This window comes from Mesoplodon mirus (assembly GCF_964341445.2).
Source record: "Mesoplodon mirus genome assembly, chromosome: 5".
NCBI lineage: Eukaryota > Metazoa > Chordata > Mammalia > Artiodactyla > Ziphiidae > Mesoplodon > Mesoplodon mirus.
Genome location: NC_138980.1, coordinates 122,063,404 through 122,081,737, shown reverse-complemented (window position 1 = coordinate 122,081,737; position 18,334 = coordinate 122,063,404). Strand labels below are relative to the sequence as shown.

At 44.4% G+C, this 18,334-nt stretch overlaps 1 protein-coding gene across 2 annotated transcripts in view; it reads right to left on the bottom strand.

Annotated features, from left to right (window-relative positions):
• Positions 1-1,726: 1,726 nt before the first annotated feature.
• LHFPL2 (LHFPL tetraspan subfamily member 2) overlaps positions 1,727-18,334 on the bottom strand; it is a 174,174-nt gene continuing 157,566 nt past the window's right edge. For both annotated transcript variants that reach the window (XM_082620319.1, XM_082620320.1), the window contains exon 5: positions 1,727-5,922. In XM_082620319.1, coding sequence (XP_082476445.1) covers positions 5,666-5,922 — 257 coding nt within the window. In that variant the 3' untranslated portion in view covers positions 1,727-5,665. The remainder of the gene's footprint in view (positions 5,923-18,334) is intronic.

The window sequence follows — 18,334 nt, the reverse complement described above, 5'->3', positions numbered from 1 at the left end:
TCTCTGTTCCCGATGGATTCCTGGTCTAGGTGATGGCACCACTTTCTGCCTAGTGCCCAAACCACATGCCTGGGAGTCATCCTAGACTCTTTCCCCTCCTCCCCCCACTGCTTCCAGTCAGTCCCCAAGCTGTCCCTTCTTTCTCCCTAACTCACTTCATCTCATTGTCTTCACTATCTCCTGCCTTAATTCAGGCTTCCTTCTCTTGAGAATAATTTTTAGTGGTTTCTCCCAAACACAGGCACTTGGTGGACTGCCTGCATAGGTATTAGGTTTTTCAGGATATTTGGCTATAAAAAGCCAAAGAGCTACTAAGAGCTACAAGTTATTTGATTGATTTTTCTTTTCCGTGTGGTTTTACTACTTCCTCTTATTCATTTATGCTTTTATTTACATCCTGTGTATCTAAGCAAAATGAGCTGTTCATGTCTTAAAGAGTTATCTTGCAGAACTCTCCAGGGTGAGGAGGAAGCTGTAAGGAAGAAGATAGCAGGGGCAGCAGTGGATGGCCCCAGCCAAGTGACTAAGCAACCAGATAGGACCCTGAAATCAAGACAGTTATTGGTTCTTGCTGCTTTGGAGAGTAGGCTAAAAGTTTGCTTTGATGCTCTTACCCTTCAGTGTTTTGAGAGTCTAAAAAGGTACTGAATTATTGGAAGCTACTGAAATAACCCATTTAAAGGAAATGCCCAGAATAGTCAAGACTCTTATTATGTTAGGCAAAGACTTTTAGGTGAGCTAGGAGTAAGTTGAATGCAGTGTGTTCCAGGAAGATCAATCATGGAAAGTTGATCCGGTAGCAAAATTGCTAAGTAAAAAACTAAGGATGAAATGGGAAGCACAGGTGAAGGTTACCCAGCCTGTGCCGCAATTTAAAGCCAGAGTCCGTTCTCCTGTGGATTAACTTTTGAGGAAGATGTAACAAGAGCTGAAAAGGCAAATGAAAATGTCCAATTTTGCTTGGATTATTTAGATCATAATATGGAAGAATTTTGCCTTTATTGATTTGGGTAATTTTGTCAGTTTTAATTTTTATTCCTATTAGAAATCTGGCATGTGTCAGGTATGTTTAGAAGCCAAAGCATACATGTAGTTTCAGCTGTCACAGGCCCTAGATCAGGAAATAGCTATTTTTGTATGTTCTATGACTAAGTGCTTCATGCGATACAGAGTTGAGTAAGAGTTTATGAAAAGGGTTGTTAGTGTCTTCTTTGAGTTTCTAAATTAGAATTTTGCTTCTAGATGAGGTTTTTTATGGGCAGGATTACCTTCAGGAAATGTGGATGTGAACTGCTCCATGACTGGCTTTTAATTTTGGTATTTTTGTTGGAAGGGGTGAATGTGTCGTCCTGTTGACTTTTCCCTTGTTATACACATTTCTTTACATTGTTTATAAAGCTTTTTAAATACTTTGAAGCATTTCCATATTTCTTTACTTTAAAATTAAGATATCTGTATAGTATTTGAGAGGGTTTTATTTCTCCCTATTTATAATTACATCAGTGCTTCTCCAAGAAAGAAACATATACTTATCTTGAAGTTAAAGCTAACCTAAGGTAGGTGTATATATGTTACTACTGAATGGCATAGTTAAAATACCTGAATATCTTTTTTCCTGTCATCACTATTACATATAAGTTAGTCTTTAAAATTTGATTGGTAGATATTTTCTTGATGAAATTATACACATCATATTGCAACCAATATACTGAGACTTGAATCAGAATGAGTTTGCAAAATCTGGTTTAATTCATATCTGGGGAGGGTAGGGGAGCATGTTGTGAAAATACATATGCACAGGAACCTAATCAATGCTAGACAAATAATGTATTAGTTTACAATATAATAGGATAACCAGAAATTCAAAGGCTCAAATTGAGTCCATCAGCGGTAATACAATTTTATATTTGGCTCAAGTGGCTGTTGAATATGGTGCTGAGTTCCTCCAAAGCACCTCATGACCCCCCAGTCTTGGAAGGAGTTTCACCACAGTCTCAGAAGAAATCCCAGTCGTGCTTTTATTTCTTTTGGCCCTTGGGAGTCATTGCTGCCCAAATACAAACGCAGGCCAGGGATTTCCAGTGGCCACATGTTATTGCACAGAGAGGTCTGTTCTAAGCAGACCCTTATGGCTAAGACGGTGTGAGATTAGCCCTTAAATAGTGGTCTAGCATTAACGTGGTCTATCAAAGCATGTTAAGAAATAGCTCCTTAGTGATTATGTACCAGCTACTAGTTATCACACAAACAGAAAAGGCAACGTGGCAGCTTCACATTTCACATGAAAGACCAGCATTAACTGGGCCTGTCTTGCTGGCTTAACTTTCACATAAATCTAGTGATTATTTTAATTTAGACCCAGGAAAAAATGATTTCATACCAGTCTTTTCTTCACATAGGTTTGTGTAGCATTAAAATGGTTATGGGTTAATGACTAGGCCATGAAGGCAAAATGTTTAACTCTCCTTTGCCAAAACAGAAACAATCTCTGTTCTGACTCCTGTCCAGTTTCCAAAAAACAAAACATACATACACCTTTGTTATTGCACATCTTTCACACAGACTTGTGTATGTATAATATACATATATATTTTTTAAATATGCTACACATAAAAAAGACTATGGCACTTTACAGAATACATGTTTAACAAAGATCATTACACCACAGATGTTTGATAACTATACAAAAACCCTTACACAATTAATGTAACATTGTTGAATTAGCACACAGGTTTAAAAAATCCACAGAATCCAAAGCAAACATTTCTGCCTTCTTGGAGTTCATTGAGAAGCCCAGCCCCATCACAAAACTTTAAGCACAAACGCAGGCAAAAAATAAATAAGACTTGCTGGTAGTAGTAATGGTCCAGGTATATTAGATTTTTAGACTGAGGCGCTTGATAGAAATTTATTAGAAAAATAGGTTCGGGTCAACGATTGTCTAATTGTTTTTAATCTATTTCCTTCTAACACATTCCTCCTATTCAGTGGTTTTTAAACAGCCATGCAGTTTTCGTCTAGACTAGCCTGATTTTGATATTCCATTTATCCCAACTGAAGCCTGGCTAAATGGACTAAAGGTTTAAAAGGCCCACGTTACCTTTTTACTTTCTCTGCTAGAGAAATTTAATCTCTGCTCTGCTTAACAAATCAGTGTTTAAGCAGTTTTTAGTGGTTTGGGGTTTTGTGTGTGTGCATGTGCAGTTTTTTTTTGGTCTTCTGTAGCATTCAGACTAATGAAGTAAACACTGTCAAGTGACTTTCTTCTGGCCAAGAGAGGTCACATTTTCGCTCATGACTTCTGTTATCAGAGTGACCTAGGAATATCCCACCCTCCACCGCCCCTCAGTGAAGGCGCAGTCAGGCAGTAAAGATGATGGACGTGCTTAGAGGATCCTCTAAGCTTATGACTTGTCTGTGAGGAGAGTGAGAGTGTAAAATTAGTGTTATAACATGGGTTCTCTATCTTGTATAGAAGAAAAAGTAGAGTGAATCTTGTGATGATAAGTTTAAGAAAAAAAAATTGGGTTTTAAATTATTTACCTGATGGAGGGAGTTACTTTTTTTTTAATGAAAATTATTGCCAAGGGTTAAAAAGCGATGACTGTGATGGCATCAGAACTTGGTTAGAGCATACAGATGCACAATAAGGGATGGGAGTCCTGTCCAGTGGCTGCCATAACCTATTATTTATTTCTGTGTGGCGTCAGACACAGTTATTGTGTCCTGAGCCCTTATGACAGGCTGCTATGAGGATACACATTTACCCCTTGAAGTCACAGATGTACATCTTGCTTTTACTCTGAACTTTGGTCTAAGAATGGTGAGCTCATGAAGTCCTGGTTCCATGCCCCTGCCTTCCTGCCCTTTAGCTCATTATCTGTGAGATAAAATGGTTTCTGGTACAGGCCGAAGGCTAGAATGGAATTAAACTGGAATGGAACAACTAAAGCAGTTACTTGTTCTGCAGCAAGGCATGGTTTTAGACTCACACAGCTTTAAGATGACTTACTCAGGGCAGGGTTGTAAAATCTGAATCAGGGTTCTATGCCTGGTGGTGCCTAGCACACAATACCTTGCCCAAACAAGGTTCATAGTTATTTGTTAAATTTTCAAAACAAAGCAAGCCCTCAAGTAAGCAGATTCATAAGCCTAAAGAGACCTGTCCTTTTAGTCCTTCCAGAAATTTGGCAGGTCCACTCCATTTGCTTAAATTGCAAAGAAGTGTTTCTATCGCATTCTGCAATTCTGAAGCTTAGGATAATACCAGACTAGGTTCTTTCTGGTCACTTTGATCGTTCCAAGGTAAGTTTGAAGTGATGGCTAATATCATTTTCCTGAATCAATTATGTTGGTGATTGATTTATAGAAACTAGATTAAAAGCCCCTGAATCCTTTTTCATAGTGGTGTTTCATTCATTTTGTAAACAGGTATAGGCAGGTGCTATGAGCTTGGTCTAGCTCTCATTTTGCATTAACTTTCTATCTACTCTGTGCTTTCCTGAGAATGAAGCCTTTGATGTAACTCACCAGTTAGAGCAATTTAATGTTATTTCAGTCTGCTTTCAGGACCAACACCAGTAACTAGAAAGAAAAACTTAACTCCCATCTTTAGCTCCTTTTTCTGCACAGAATGCCATCCTGCTGCTGCTGCTGGGGGGTGAGAATACAGCTGAATACAGCATGGTTACCACACAGTGGGAAAAGGTCTCCCTGCAAGTGCTGAGATCCTGGCAAGCTCTCCCAGTCACCAGATGAATGAGCCACAGCTGGCTCGGAGACCTCTGTCCCTGGAATCAGGAAGCAGAGTGAGGTTTCCTTTGGCAGTCAAAGCACAGTCCTAGCCCTAGAAGAACAACATGGGATCTCCAGTGGAAGAGGAGACTGGGCCAGTACTGGTGCTAGCCTGGCTGCTGAGGAGTGGAATGAATTTGTCTCCACTAGCAGGATTTTGTACTTTTATTCTCATGATTGGACAGGTCCTTATTCTTCCTTTACTCAAATTTCTAAACTCTTGGAGTGACAGATCAATTGATCCACCTGACTCTGGAATTCAGCCTAGAATTAAGTCCCACCACAGAATTCCACACTGTCCCTGCTGACCCCTCGGGTCAGCTAAGCAACAGACAGTGTCTTGCTCGGCCCTTTAGCACACATCCTCTCCCCGGTGGGTGTGTAGTCTTCATTGCAGTCTCCACCTGAGACAGTTTGAAAGAACTAGGAGGAAACAAAAGCACCAACCCCCAAACCTCACTCTGAGGCAGAGATGCTCACAGGCATGCAACCTGTGCAGAAACGTCTCTCAACAGCCTGCAAATCTGGCCAATGGTCTCTTCTGTTACCAGAGAAACTGCTGCTTTAATGGTTTAGATCATCCTTCATTGAGCCTTGGGGGGAGATGGAGTCTGACAGAACTGAACTGCATGTCAGGGTTTATGTACTATTTTCATGTTCCATCTCTTACAGTTTGCACTGTGGCCCTCCTGTGCAGTCACTTTGTGCAGCTGGGTGTTGCCTGTCGTTGGCCCTGGCAAGGCTCAGGGCTGTGGAACGTGGCTTTGGTAGGTAAAAGCTAGTTCTTCACTTGATTCAAACGACAGAACCAGAAGTGAAGTGTTTCACAAGGTTACGGGAGCAAGAAAACGGCATTGATGTCTCTTCCAAACTAAAGGAGGCAGATAAGGTTTTTCCCCTCTTCGATTTCTTCTTGTACTTTGTCACTGGAGGTGGCAATTTCTGCTTGTGCGGAGAAGACGGCACAGATGAAAGTGAGGACCGTGCCCCCGATGGCGGTGTAGAAGGCCCAGCCCAACGAGCAGTCTCCGGGTTTGTAGGCCGATGCGTAGTGTCCGCAGTAGCCTATGGCCTTCTGGCAGCCCCAGCCAGCAGGGTAGAGTATCAAACCCAGGATAAGGAAGAGGCCTGCAGGGCAGAAGAAAAACAGGTGAAAGCCCCACGGCTCTCCAATGGCAAGTGAGTAACTGTACCAATCTGTGAAGTGGCTACTTGATTTGCCTGCTGTGGGCAATGGCATCCGTTTTGCAATAGCAAGTGTTAGGGACTGTTTTTAGGCAACTGATCTGGCCTGATCAAGACAATCAATCACTTTACTGAAAATATTTTTAGCTGCTTTTGTACATGTTGGAATGTGAACCCACTAATAATTTCTCTTCTAGAAAAGCAGGTAACCTTGTTACTACTTCTTCCCACAGGGCTGTTACTGCAGTGAGCAGTTAGTTCCCTTTTGGTCTGAGGCAGAGGTCGGCAAACTAAGGTCAAGTGGGGTCTTGTTTTTGTAAATAAAGTTTTATTGGAGCACAGCTATTCGTTTATGGACTGCCCATGGCTGCTTCTGTGCGGGAACAGCACAGGGAGAGTTGCTACAGACCCTATGGCCTGCAAAGTCTGAAATATTTACTCTCTGGTCTTTGGCAGGAGAAGTTTGCCCACCCCGGTGTGAGGGAATTCACAGAAAACCATGGTTAAATGCGAGAGACCACATCTTAAGCTGGGTGTCATGCTTTAAAGATAAACCCACGAGGAGTCTGTTTGCTGGCATTCAGCTGGGTGACCTTAGAGAAGTCTTTGAACCTAAGTATGATTACTCACCTGTAAAGTGAGCTAATCCTTAACTCATAAGGTGGGTGTGAGTATTACACAGTCTGTAAAGAGTACGTGCTGTGTCCCTAACAACAACCTGGAACACAGACTAGCACTAGGTAACAGGTTAAAGCCCTTGGCAGGCCCCTTCCATGCAGAAGCAGTGTAAAGTTTACCAGTTATGAATAGACAGGCCGGCCTATGCAGGGGATGGGGGGAGGCGGGGTGTGTGTGTGGATATTTTGAAAGGTGTCAAAACTGGGGGAGAGGAGGCTACAATTAGTACCCTTGAAAGAATAAACTATTCTCCATCTGAACAAATGTAACTCAGCTGGGGAGATCTAGGATGACTGAGCTAATTCTTTTGTATTTCTAAGCCTGTGATAAATCCCGATTAATTCCTACCTTGTTCCCTAGGTAGGGAAACCTCGCCCAAGGCACATGGAACCTTGGGAGCTTCCTCCCTCAGGTCCTAAGTTACTGCGCTGGAAACCAGAGGCACCATCGCTGGGACCTGCAGCCTGTGGGCAAGGGAGTATTAACGGCTCTCCCTTTTAAAAGGCCAGAGTGTTTATATTTGAATATTAATTGCACACATCGTTTGTATTATGTGGGTCAAACAAGTCCAGTTAGTAAAATTAATGCATTTTAATATGCATTATACCCTTGAATTGTAAGGGTTTCTCTTTATGGCAAAATACTTTTCTTAACCACCCTTCTCTAGAGTGGCTGTTAGCAATTTACATTCCCACCACCATCACAGCAGGGTTCCCTTTGCTCCACGCCCTTTCCTGCACTGGATAGGGGTTAAGGACAGAAGACAGAAAGCACAGTCTGCCGTCACGTAGCAGCTCTGCTACCCTGTGCTGGGCTCTGGCTTGTAGGATGCACAACATAATGTGGCTGTCTCAGATCCTGGGAAGCCAGCAGTTTTAAAATAACTATTATTTTAATATCATCAGACCCCTTTTTGCAGAACCCTCAGGAACATTCACCCCTGTACTTCTCCTTAGCTGTCCTCTTTGCTGGTAGCTCAGATAAGGTTCCTGAAGTGCTTCAGGCCTTCTTAAAAATCTTGTGGCTGCTACTGGCCAATCGGTCTGTGAATAAGGACAGCAGGGAGACTCATCATAAAAGGGTGCCATGCTTAAGAGTCTGTCAAAATCCTCAGCTTGACTATTTATAAGCCCACAGGGCAGTCCCCTGGGAGGGTGACAGAAAGTGGCTCTGGTATGTCTGTGAGCCCCAGTGCATGTGTGCCCAAACGACAGGCTCCCAACCTGGGCAGCCTGGCTGGTGGGCCTCTCCTCCCAGCAATCGCCAGAGCTGCCCCTAGCTTGGTTAATGCCATGAAAACACAGGACAGTCGGAGAGAGAAAACAGCCAGCCTTCAGGTGAGCAAGTACAGAACAAGCATTTGTCATCTTTCTAGGTATTTAAAAAAATGCTCCTTTTCCAGAAATTTTCACGATTCAGGTGGCCACACGCGGCCCTCACCTCACCTCGCCGGGCCGGACTCTCCACTGCTCCCGGGGCCGGCGCAGCTTTGGAGCAGCCTGGGCGCCGGCTCCTGGGCCCTAACGAGCACTCCTTAGTCACAGCTGTCATCTCAACAGGTTCTTTCTGCTTCCGAGTAAAATTATCGAGAAGCCCAGAAAGGTTTCCCAGCTCTCAGAGTAAAATCCAGTCTTCCCTCCCTGGCCCTCAAGGTCCTCTGGGTCCCGGCTCCCCGTCGCCTGCCTCTCTTGCCCTTGCTCTCTGCTCCAGCCACACTCGGGCCCTCGCTCTTGTTATGCTCCTCTCACCTGCACCACCCTTCTTCCAGACGGCTTTCCAGCCATCTTCAAATGCCACCTCCTTGGTCTTCCGGTCCCGTCTATTTACAATTCCAAACACCTACCTCTCTCCCTTAACTTGCTCTCCCCCTTTCTTGCTTTATTATTTCTCCTTAGCATTTATTACTGACAAACAGAATATATTACTTTGAGTCATATGAAACTGTCAATATTTGTCTATTTTTTACCTACAAAAATGGTCACTTCATGTGGTTCAACCTGATACTTCACTTAGTTATTCTGATTGTTAATCCACCTCCATTCTAAACTTTAAGCTCCACGAGGGCGGTGCTCAGAATAGTGCCTGGCAAAGAGCAGACTCTTAATAAAACTTTATCAATGTCAGTGCAATTTGTTTTGCAATACAGTTTTTCTAAACCATAATGCCCCTGGGGAGAAAGAGTAAAATAACTTTGGCAGATGCCAATCAACAAGAATGAAGTTATCCCGGCAGGAAAGGAGATGCGGACTCTTGGTTGGCTGGCTTCTCCTGTCACACTGCCTGTTCCAGGCCTGTGAATCCCAGGGGCTAGAAGCAAACATATGCCCCAGATTCCAAATAGGCTTGATGACACCTGCTACCGAGAACAGAATTAAAGTCCACGACTTCTTAGATGAACACATCAGACAGCAGGCAAGAGAACATAGTAAGACACATACCAAGTCTGCTGCAAATGTGGCGTGGCTTTTCTAGTCATCAATTTGGAGTGCACCAGGGACTGTCAGCTGAGTTGTGCTTTGGATTGAGTTTCACATAAGAGCCACACCAGAAAATGGTCTGCTCTCCCAGGCAGCTCCTGAAGTGAGGCCAGCCTATCTCTGGGGCCTTTCCTCTCCTTGCCTTAATGCATCACAGTTTTGGTTGTGTGTGAATGTGTGTTGGGAGGGTGGCAGAGAAAATAAGGGACTAGGCCAGTGGGCATGTCATTTTCTTTTGACTGGCATCTCTTCCTGGTGCCTGGCTGAGCTGCGACAGGCCCAGCTGGGAGGAGGAGGAAAGGCAGGCAGGATGATACTGGCCAACTACCCAAGAAAACAGCCACCACTACAAGAAACCACAGGCAGTTCAGAGGGCTGGTAGCTTCTGCAGTGGCTCGACTTGATGATACCCAAGAAGGTACCATTTTCCCCAACCTTAAGAGATATCCTCTCCCTTGTATCCTGTCTTTTCTCTTGCTAACAGCCTCCCAGTTCATTGTACCAAGAGGACTAGAAGATGCCAGCATATGCTCACCATGGGGTCCCTTGGGGGATGACTCAACCTCATCTGGGGAAGAAATTAATTAATTAAGAAAGAAATTAATGGAAGGGCATGGATGGTTAGTCACTTGGACTACCCCACGGATGACACACCAGGTTGGAGACAGAGCCCTGACAATTTACCAAGGCTCACCATAGGGTGCTGGCACTCTCATGGGCACCAGCTATCACACTGCAACACCCATCATGTCCCTCTGCCATTTTAGTAATATTTTCCCCTACCTGGAAGGAGGTTTCAGACTCAACCTTGGATTCCCAGCACTTCTATCCTGCTACACAGGAATTTTTAGAGTCTATGGGCGACCTAAACACGTAGTTTGGGTTAGACTCCATGAGCTCTGAAAGGGAGAGGTCAGGAGCTGTGTTTCATGGCTGAGTTTCCAGTGAAACACCCTGGGAAAAGTAGTCATAGTCTTCCTGATCAACAGTCAGCACTGACTGTGATTAGACCAGCCACAAAATTATATATCTTAGGTAATTTTCTTGCTACTGCCTTGAAATCAAACAGTATGTTATCAAATATAAGTTTTAATCAAATCCCTTAGGTGGGGGAAACAACCTCCATAATCTTGCCAAGCGTCCAATTTTGGAAAGACTAGGAGTTGCTGAATACAGTAAATAATATTTTACTTGTCTGAAGGTGACCACCTCCAACGTTAAGCGTCCGGGACGCTAGGAACGGGGAAGCCAAGTCTGAACCACTGCTCTTCAGCCTGTGAAGGAAGAGTGTGGAAGGATCCGTGGCTACTTCACAGGCTCTCCCTGGCTGTGTCGGCCCCGATTCCCTCCCTGCTAGTCTGTCACCCAGTCACCCCACACTTTTACTACCTGCTGGCCAAGGGAACGGACTCCAGGTTTCTTGCCTTTTGTGGGTCACCCACTGTCTGTACAGAAGGAGGCCCTTTTTCCTGGCCTGACAAGTGACAACTAGAGGCTGGTCCCTGTTGTACAGAAGAACAAGTGAGTCTTTGGACATCATACTCCCGCCTCCTCTTCAGACAGGCTTCCAGACTAAATAGTAAAGACTGACTAGACCTCAGTTTGCAAAGGAATTTTCTAAGGACGGGAAGAAAAGATGGCCGTCTGTTACTGCTACCAGCAGCCTGTGGAGAAGCCCCCAGTGAGGGACGCACACTCAGCCTCCACTAGGTCATAATATGCTCATTCTGAAGCTCTGAAATATCCTAATATCTCTGGAGAGCGAGTTCACAGCAGACAGCGGATAGCAGGCTTAGCATCATTTGATACGTTTGGGCTCCAACTAGGTCTAACTGAGGAGTGCCCGCTCCCTGAACAAGGGGTCTCACTCATGCTGGGGTCTCACTCATGCTGACCCCTTGGGCACTCATCCACCTGGAAATACCCTCCCCCATCCCAGCCCAAATGTCACCTCTGTGTGACATTTGTCACCACTTCTGCCAGAATGTTATTCTCTGTGTGTTCCCACTGCCCTGTGCACATCCCTCTTCAGCTCTTTATCGTATGTTATTTTTGTATATTCAACTCAATTTACTGAGTTACCTACTAAGTGGCAGGCATTATTCTCGGCCCTGAGGATAGAGCAATGCCCTAGCAGGACTCTGAGCCCCTTGAGGGCAGAAAAGCTTTATCCTTCTTGATTTACATCACAATTTTATCTTTAGCATTTACCATAGGGTATGTCACACAGTTAACCTTGGGTAACAGAGGTCAAGAGTTCAACTTATTTCTGGCTTTGAAACAGCCACTGACTCATTTAGGAACCTGGCAGGAAACCATCTAACTATCAAACATCCATTTCCCATTCAACATAGCTCTGGCGGGGGTGGGGGGTGGGGGGGTGGGGGTGGGGGGGAATTCACCTGGTGGTGTTTATCCCTATCAGGTCTACCCTGTGACTCAGACTGAGCTCCAGTCTCTGCGGTGCTCAGCTCAGCTGTGCCAGGAGGCTGCCCCTGTCACCACACCCCCTGCCCCTCAACCTCTTGCCCAGGCGGCCATCTCTCTAACAAGAAGCAAGACAAATCAGACGGGAGAGTGACTGGCTTCCTGCATCCCATCCCTATTCTGGGACACAGCTCAGAGAGCATTCCAGGCTTGCTGGGGGTGACAGCTTCAATCAGCAAGTTCAGGAAGTACTGACAATATTGTAGTAAAGGAAGACTAAGGAGACGGCAGTGCTCCTTGCACGATCATCTGCCAGTGTCCTGCCTCCAGACGGGAAGCCATGTTGGCTGTCCCTTCTCGGTATCCTTGGCTGTTCTTCCTCACCTTTCCAATCTCAACACTGGGGGGCCCAGGGCCCAATCCTTTGTCCTCTTGTCCACATTCTCCTTATTGATCACACTCGGTCCCACAGTTTTAAACACTGCCTCTAGGCTGGCATCTCCTGAATTTTGATCTCCACCTTTAACTCCAGATTTGCATATCCAACTGCCTACTTGACCTCCACTTGGATATCTAACAAGGTACTTGAAAGCTATGTCCAAACCTAACTCTTGATTCCTACTCCCCACTTCAAAACCTGGCCTTTGCCCTGTGGACCTCATTTCAGCAAATGGGAGTCCAATTCTTACACCTGCTCAGGTCAAAACCCTTAGAATCCTCCCTGATTCCTCTCTTAGGGCCCACATCCCTCTGCGGCAAAGCCTACTGGCCTTCATTCCAGCTGCCCCCTTGTCCGGGAGAGCTCCTTCTCCTGACTGTCCATATGGCTGACTCCTATATCTCCTTAAAGTCTCTGGTTGAATCTCTCCTCACCGAATCCTACCCTGACAACCCTATTTAACATTGCAGCTTCCCCCCTTATCACCCCAGCATACCCAACCTCTCTCACCCTGGCTACTCCTTTTGTTTTTTCTTTCTATAGCACCCATCACTTTTTAACATACTGTATAATTATTTGGTTTATTGTGTCTCCACCAGCTTGAATGTAAACCCCGTGAGGATAGAGAACTTTGTGCAGTTTTTTCTTTATGTATCCCAATTGCCTAGAACAATGTCTGACGTGTAATAGCTGTTCAGTAAATATTTGTTGGATGAATGAAAAGATAGAGTGCTATGATGTGGATGGTTACATTTTAAAATGAAGCCATTTTAAGTTCTTGCCAAGTTTTTTAAATGGTTGGAGGAAAAGCTACATTCGATAACGGTGAATCCCAGGGGTCGGCAGTTTTGGCTAACAGCACACCAGCCACACTTACTAATGAGACACACAAAGGGACCAAACCATGGGACTGGCCTTCTACTTGACTGCAAGCACTGACTATCTCCTTTCTGGCTACAGAAAATAGATCTTTGTTGGTAGATGACATAGAAAAAAGCAGTAAGTCAACTAAATGTAATAAGTTTTCAGTAATCTAGAGATCATTTTAGCCTCAAAACTCTGAAATTGTTTCCAACCATGCTTGGCTGCGGTAACGACATCTATAAAGACATGCTGTGACTGACTGTGGGAACTGCCCTGGACACCAGCTGGGAAGGGAGGCGCAGTGCAGGGATAAACCTGGAGAAGTTCAGGAACATGGCAGGTGGCAGAAGGGTACACCAGGGGCAATGAGGAGGGAGGTGGACCACGGCAGTTTGCAGAAGTGGTAAGGGCGGTATCCAGAAGCAGCATGAGCCTGGAGAATGCAGAGACTAACAGAAAGTGCTGGCACTGAAGGCGGGAATGTAGAACTGCTGACGGCCCAGGAAAACACCCACTCCCATCAGCAGTCCTGAGGACAGTGTCATAGATCAATCGCAGGTGGAGTGATGGGGGGGTGGTCAGGAGAGGGAGAGGAGGTGATTCTCTGCTTCCAAGAGGAATAATACGTTTAGTTATTTAACTCTAAGTCTGGGACCATCATGGGGTACAACAACTGATGTACAGAGTGATACACAACAACCCTGGGCCTGCTAGTTAACATTTATCTGTATGTTTACCTCTCTTTTCTGTCTAAATTTTTATTTTTTCCAGAGTCATCTTCCATGCTGACAGCTGGAAGTCATTTTGGCAGTCCCTAATAGCTATTTGAAAGTCATCAACTGTTGTTAGGTAGGGATCTTTTCTCTTTCATAATACCCTAAGGCAAACTCTCAGGTATTATTAAGACTGTGCTTTGAGGAAGGCACCATGTCAGACCGACGAATTTGCCATCAAGCTATTCTCTTTCCAAAGATCACAGTATGAACCTGTATATTCCTCCTGTGCAGGGACTTTGGAGACAGCCTGTAGTGATCATTCTCACTCACCAAGGCAAGGCTGAACTAGGTCCCCTACACTCTGTTTTAAGAAGAGAGGCAACTCAGAATTTCATGGGTAAAAAGTTTAAATAAAAAATTACAAGTAAATGGTTAACCAACTATCTGAAAAATTATCCAGAACAATGATAGTAAAAACTAGGAATCTTGGGCCTCCCTGGTGGCGCAGTGGTTGAGAGTCCGCCTGCCGATGCAGGGGATACGGGTTCGTGCCCCGGTCTGGGAGGATCCCATATGCCGCGGAGCGGCTGGGCCCGTGAGCCATGGCCGCTGGGCCTGCGCATCCGGAGCCTGTGCTCCGCAACGGGGGAGGCCACAACAGTGAGAGGCCCACATACCGCAAAAAAAAAAAAAAAAACTAGGAATCTTACTGTGACATACTATGCATTTGTCCCATAATAGAACAGCACTGGCTCCAAGGTCTCTTAGATGCCTCAAAGTATGTATATTTGGCTCAGATGAACTCCCGCTGGATTATAAACTGGACAGCAGTAAGGAGTGTGTTCTATTCCTTGGCTTCTACCTCCATCTCCATCCCAAATCCAACACAGTCCTCTACACATACTGTGGTGTTGATCAACTTCACATGTCATTTCTGATTCCCATTTCCTTTCTAGTCTTCTCATTTTTGGAAGAACCTTTTGGAAAGATCGTCTACGGTAAAAATGGTAGATTCCAAGCAAAGATGACATGGAGTTTAAGCTATAAACACCCTCCCCCAATTTCACACATTCACAACTAATACTTTAAGGCTGGAAGTTTATACAGGTGATTAGAACCTTTTAATGATCATAATGATAATTGTTATAATAAGAACGGCAGCAGTTATTAAGTGCTAAGCACTACAGTGTGCCAGGCACTGGCTAAGCACTTTAAATACAACTCAAATGAGAGTCTCTCCATGAGAGGATCTTGTGAGGTGGGTACTATTAATATCATCATTTGACCGACAAGGAAACTGAGGCACAGAGGGATTAAGTAAGGTTACACAGCTAATCAATGGTGGAGCTGGGACTCAAATCCAGGCTGCTGCTTTACTGCACACCAAAGACTAGCTTCCAAAACAAAAGCATCTGTGCAGCTGAAGAGGGGAGATTGCTATATCCTCAAAAGCTGGCTTATACCTACGAGACGTGAGAGACCAGATGACGATGAACAGCTCTCAAGTGGAAAAAAACCACAGGAATGCTGTAAGGGGATGACGGGGAGAGGAAGGCTGCACAAAAATAAAGGCTCACCTATTCTGAGGCAGGTTGATTTGCTAACACTACAGCAAGACAACAACAAGATAAAGAGTTTCCAACCACCCCTTCTCTTTCATTACAATCTGAGTGTCATCAGCCTCCTTTACTGCAATATAGGTGTCACCTTGGAATGGCTGCCACTGGCCAAAAAAAAACTTCTAGAAAGAAAACCTATGAACAGGTCAAACCAACATAATGTTCGCTATGATGTCCTCTCCTGAAGAATCTGTGTGAGCAGAAAACTGGAAATAAAGCACAAAACCCATCAGACCAGAGGGAGAAAATGTAAGCCGTATAATCTGTTCACATTTTAGTCCTTGAGATTCTGTGCACTTGGGAACCATCTGAAACTGCACATCTACCTAGAATACTAATGCCATCCACAAACTGCTCCACAAAAAAACCACATCCTATGAACTTTCCAGGAGAGACATCTGTAGCTGATTAGACAAAATCGAGCACCGAGAGCATTCTCAGACAGCCCCCAAATTACATCCCTCCTCCAGCAGCCGGGGGCCATGGTTTAACCATCCCGCCTCCTCCAAGTGGCCCTTTTTTTTTTTTTTTTTTTTTTTTGTGGTACACGGGCCTCTCACTGTTGTGGCCTCTCCCGTTGTGGGGCACAGGCTCTGGCCGCGCAGGCTCAGCAGCCACGGCTCACGGGCCCAGCTGCTCCACGGCATGTGGGATCTTCCCGGACCAGGGCACGAACCCGTGTCCCCTGCAACGGCAGGCGGACTCTCAGCCACTGTGCCACCAGGGAAGCCCCAAGTAGCCTTTCTTCATTCACAGAACAGAGCTGAGGATCTCTGCCTTGACCTCCTCCTAACCCTGAACCCTTGCACAATTCACCATTACCTGTACACAGGCAGTAGGTTTTAGTTAATCCTGTGCTAACAAGAGATCTGCTTGCCTCAATGTCTACATTCAGGGGATGCTGCTCTCAATCTAAGGCATCAGGCTCTCATGAAATCTTGCTTATGACAACTACAGACACCAGGATGGGGCCCCCCCAGGTCTCTTCTACCCAAGAAGAGTTCTGGTCCTTGTCTCCCAAGCCCCAAAGCTAAATTAACAATGCTATTATTCCAGCCTGCTTGACTTCTCCAGATGCCAAGACACTACCCTCAGTACCAAAATGCCATTTAGCCATTCAGAGTCAGGGATATTCGAACAGTATTTATAAATAAGAGTAATATAACAAAGTATTAGTTATACCATGAATCAAGGAGTTCTGCCTAAGAACTGCCACCTTTGGTTATTCTCTACTTTTGAAATCACTTTGCCCGCTAAGGCTTTTCAAATTTTCATTGAAGATTTATTCTATAAAGCCCAAACAGAATTTGGTTTTACTGACTGCCAGTTCTGAAATGATTCTTACTGGTTCTTTGGATGATGACTCATTTATTTATGCTCTGTCTAGGAGGGCAGAGTACATGCTAGGATTGAGACTCAGCAGCATTTACTACATCCTTTACTCTTTCCCAATGCCTAGAAACTCACAGTTTCTAGCACGGATTAGTGAGCACAGAACAGACTATGTTTCTGTCAGTGAACAACATTTTACTGAGCGCCTAGTGTGTATGTGGCAGGCCCCATTCTGAACATTAGAGAGCTGTGAAAAAGTCACAATCCACACCCTTGCTCATATTCTAGAACAGTGGTTCCCAAGCTTCTGGACTTCAGACACTAGCAAAATCTCCAGAAAAATTACTGGGAGGTCAATATTTTTTCTTTTGCTAATATAAGGATACTAAAAATAACCGTTATCTCCTCTCATTATCATTTCATAAAAAAGCGTATTTTAACACAAAAAGGGTAAAGGATGTAATCTAAGAATAAAGGACAGTTCTTTAAATTGAACACATTTATAGCACTATGAAATCTTACAACATTGTCCTTATTTTTCCTGTTTTCGCTGAGGACTGGTGGAAACTAAAAATTGGGGCTTGCCATCTGCCTCTACAAGGACTAAGTCACTGGCCACTGCAGCCGCTGACCTTCAGCACCCCCTGAAAGGAGTTCAGGGTGGAGATCAGGAATGAGGCACTCTGTGTTCTGGGAAAAACTGGCAGAACAGGCCTTCAGATAGATATTTGCAGGAGAAGATTTTATGAGCCCAAATTCTTGCATCTTCTCATCTCTAGAAAAGTACTAAAATCATTAACGGAGACATTTTCTCCTCGTGACTAGCAGCAACCTTCTGCAAAAATGTGTGCCTGACTGCATGCACCCCCTTCACCAAAATCACATATACACTGACCTTCCCCCCTTGACCTCTTCGAGCAGTTCCTCAGAGCTATCTGAGACGCTGTCTCCTGGGTTATAGTCCTCATTTTGCCCCCAATAAAACTTAACTTACAACTCTCACGTTGTGCACTTTTTTTTTCAGTCGACAAACCTTAGCAGAGTGGACCCGCCCTTGTTCAAAGGCAGTGAGAGGCCGCTGGGGTGTGTGTGTTAGGATGGGGACATCTTTCTAAGAAGCCTGTTTGTTTACTGTATAAATGAAAAGGTAAAGAGTTTTCACTGCACCTCATTTTAAAGTTTCAAGGGTTTATGGACAAGCTAGACTGGGCCCAACTGACATTTAAAAACTCTGCTTTGAAGGCCAGATCAGAAATGGGAGGTCACTGGTAATGAAAAGGGTTTTCAGCCTATAACCAGTGTCTTTGCAGAGCAGATTATATCTACATGTCATTTTAGAACATGATCAATAACATTAGAGGTTTTTAACCAACAAGATTTTCTGAGGGGAAGGAGAAGAAAAGTGAAGGATCGGTGTCAGTAATTTTTTACTTAAAGTTTGTATTAATGCTTACACCGTCTCCCTGGAGGAGTCTAGTAGGGTACTTGTTTTCTACTAAAAACACTTCCATGGAATTATAATTGGCAAGAAAAATACTCTTCCAGGGTGGTGGGTGGAGAACGGATGACAAAGCAATAAAGAGAATTCTTTGGAAGACAATCAGAGCATAGTTGTCATAAAAAGACCTTACAGCCAAGCCCCCCAGAGGAAGTTTCTGTTACAATTACTCAAAATTAATGACCATCAATTAAGAATTGTTGGATGCCCCTAGAATATGTGGAGAAACAATCCACAAGAAAGATGCAGTTTCTCCCACACTGAAGCCTCCCTAAACCTTTCCCAGCAATAATTCATGTTTATAT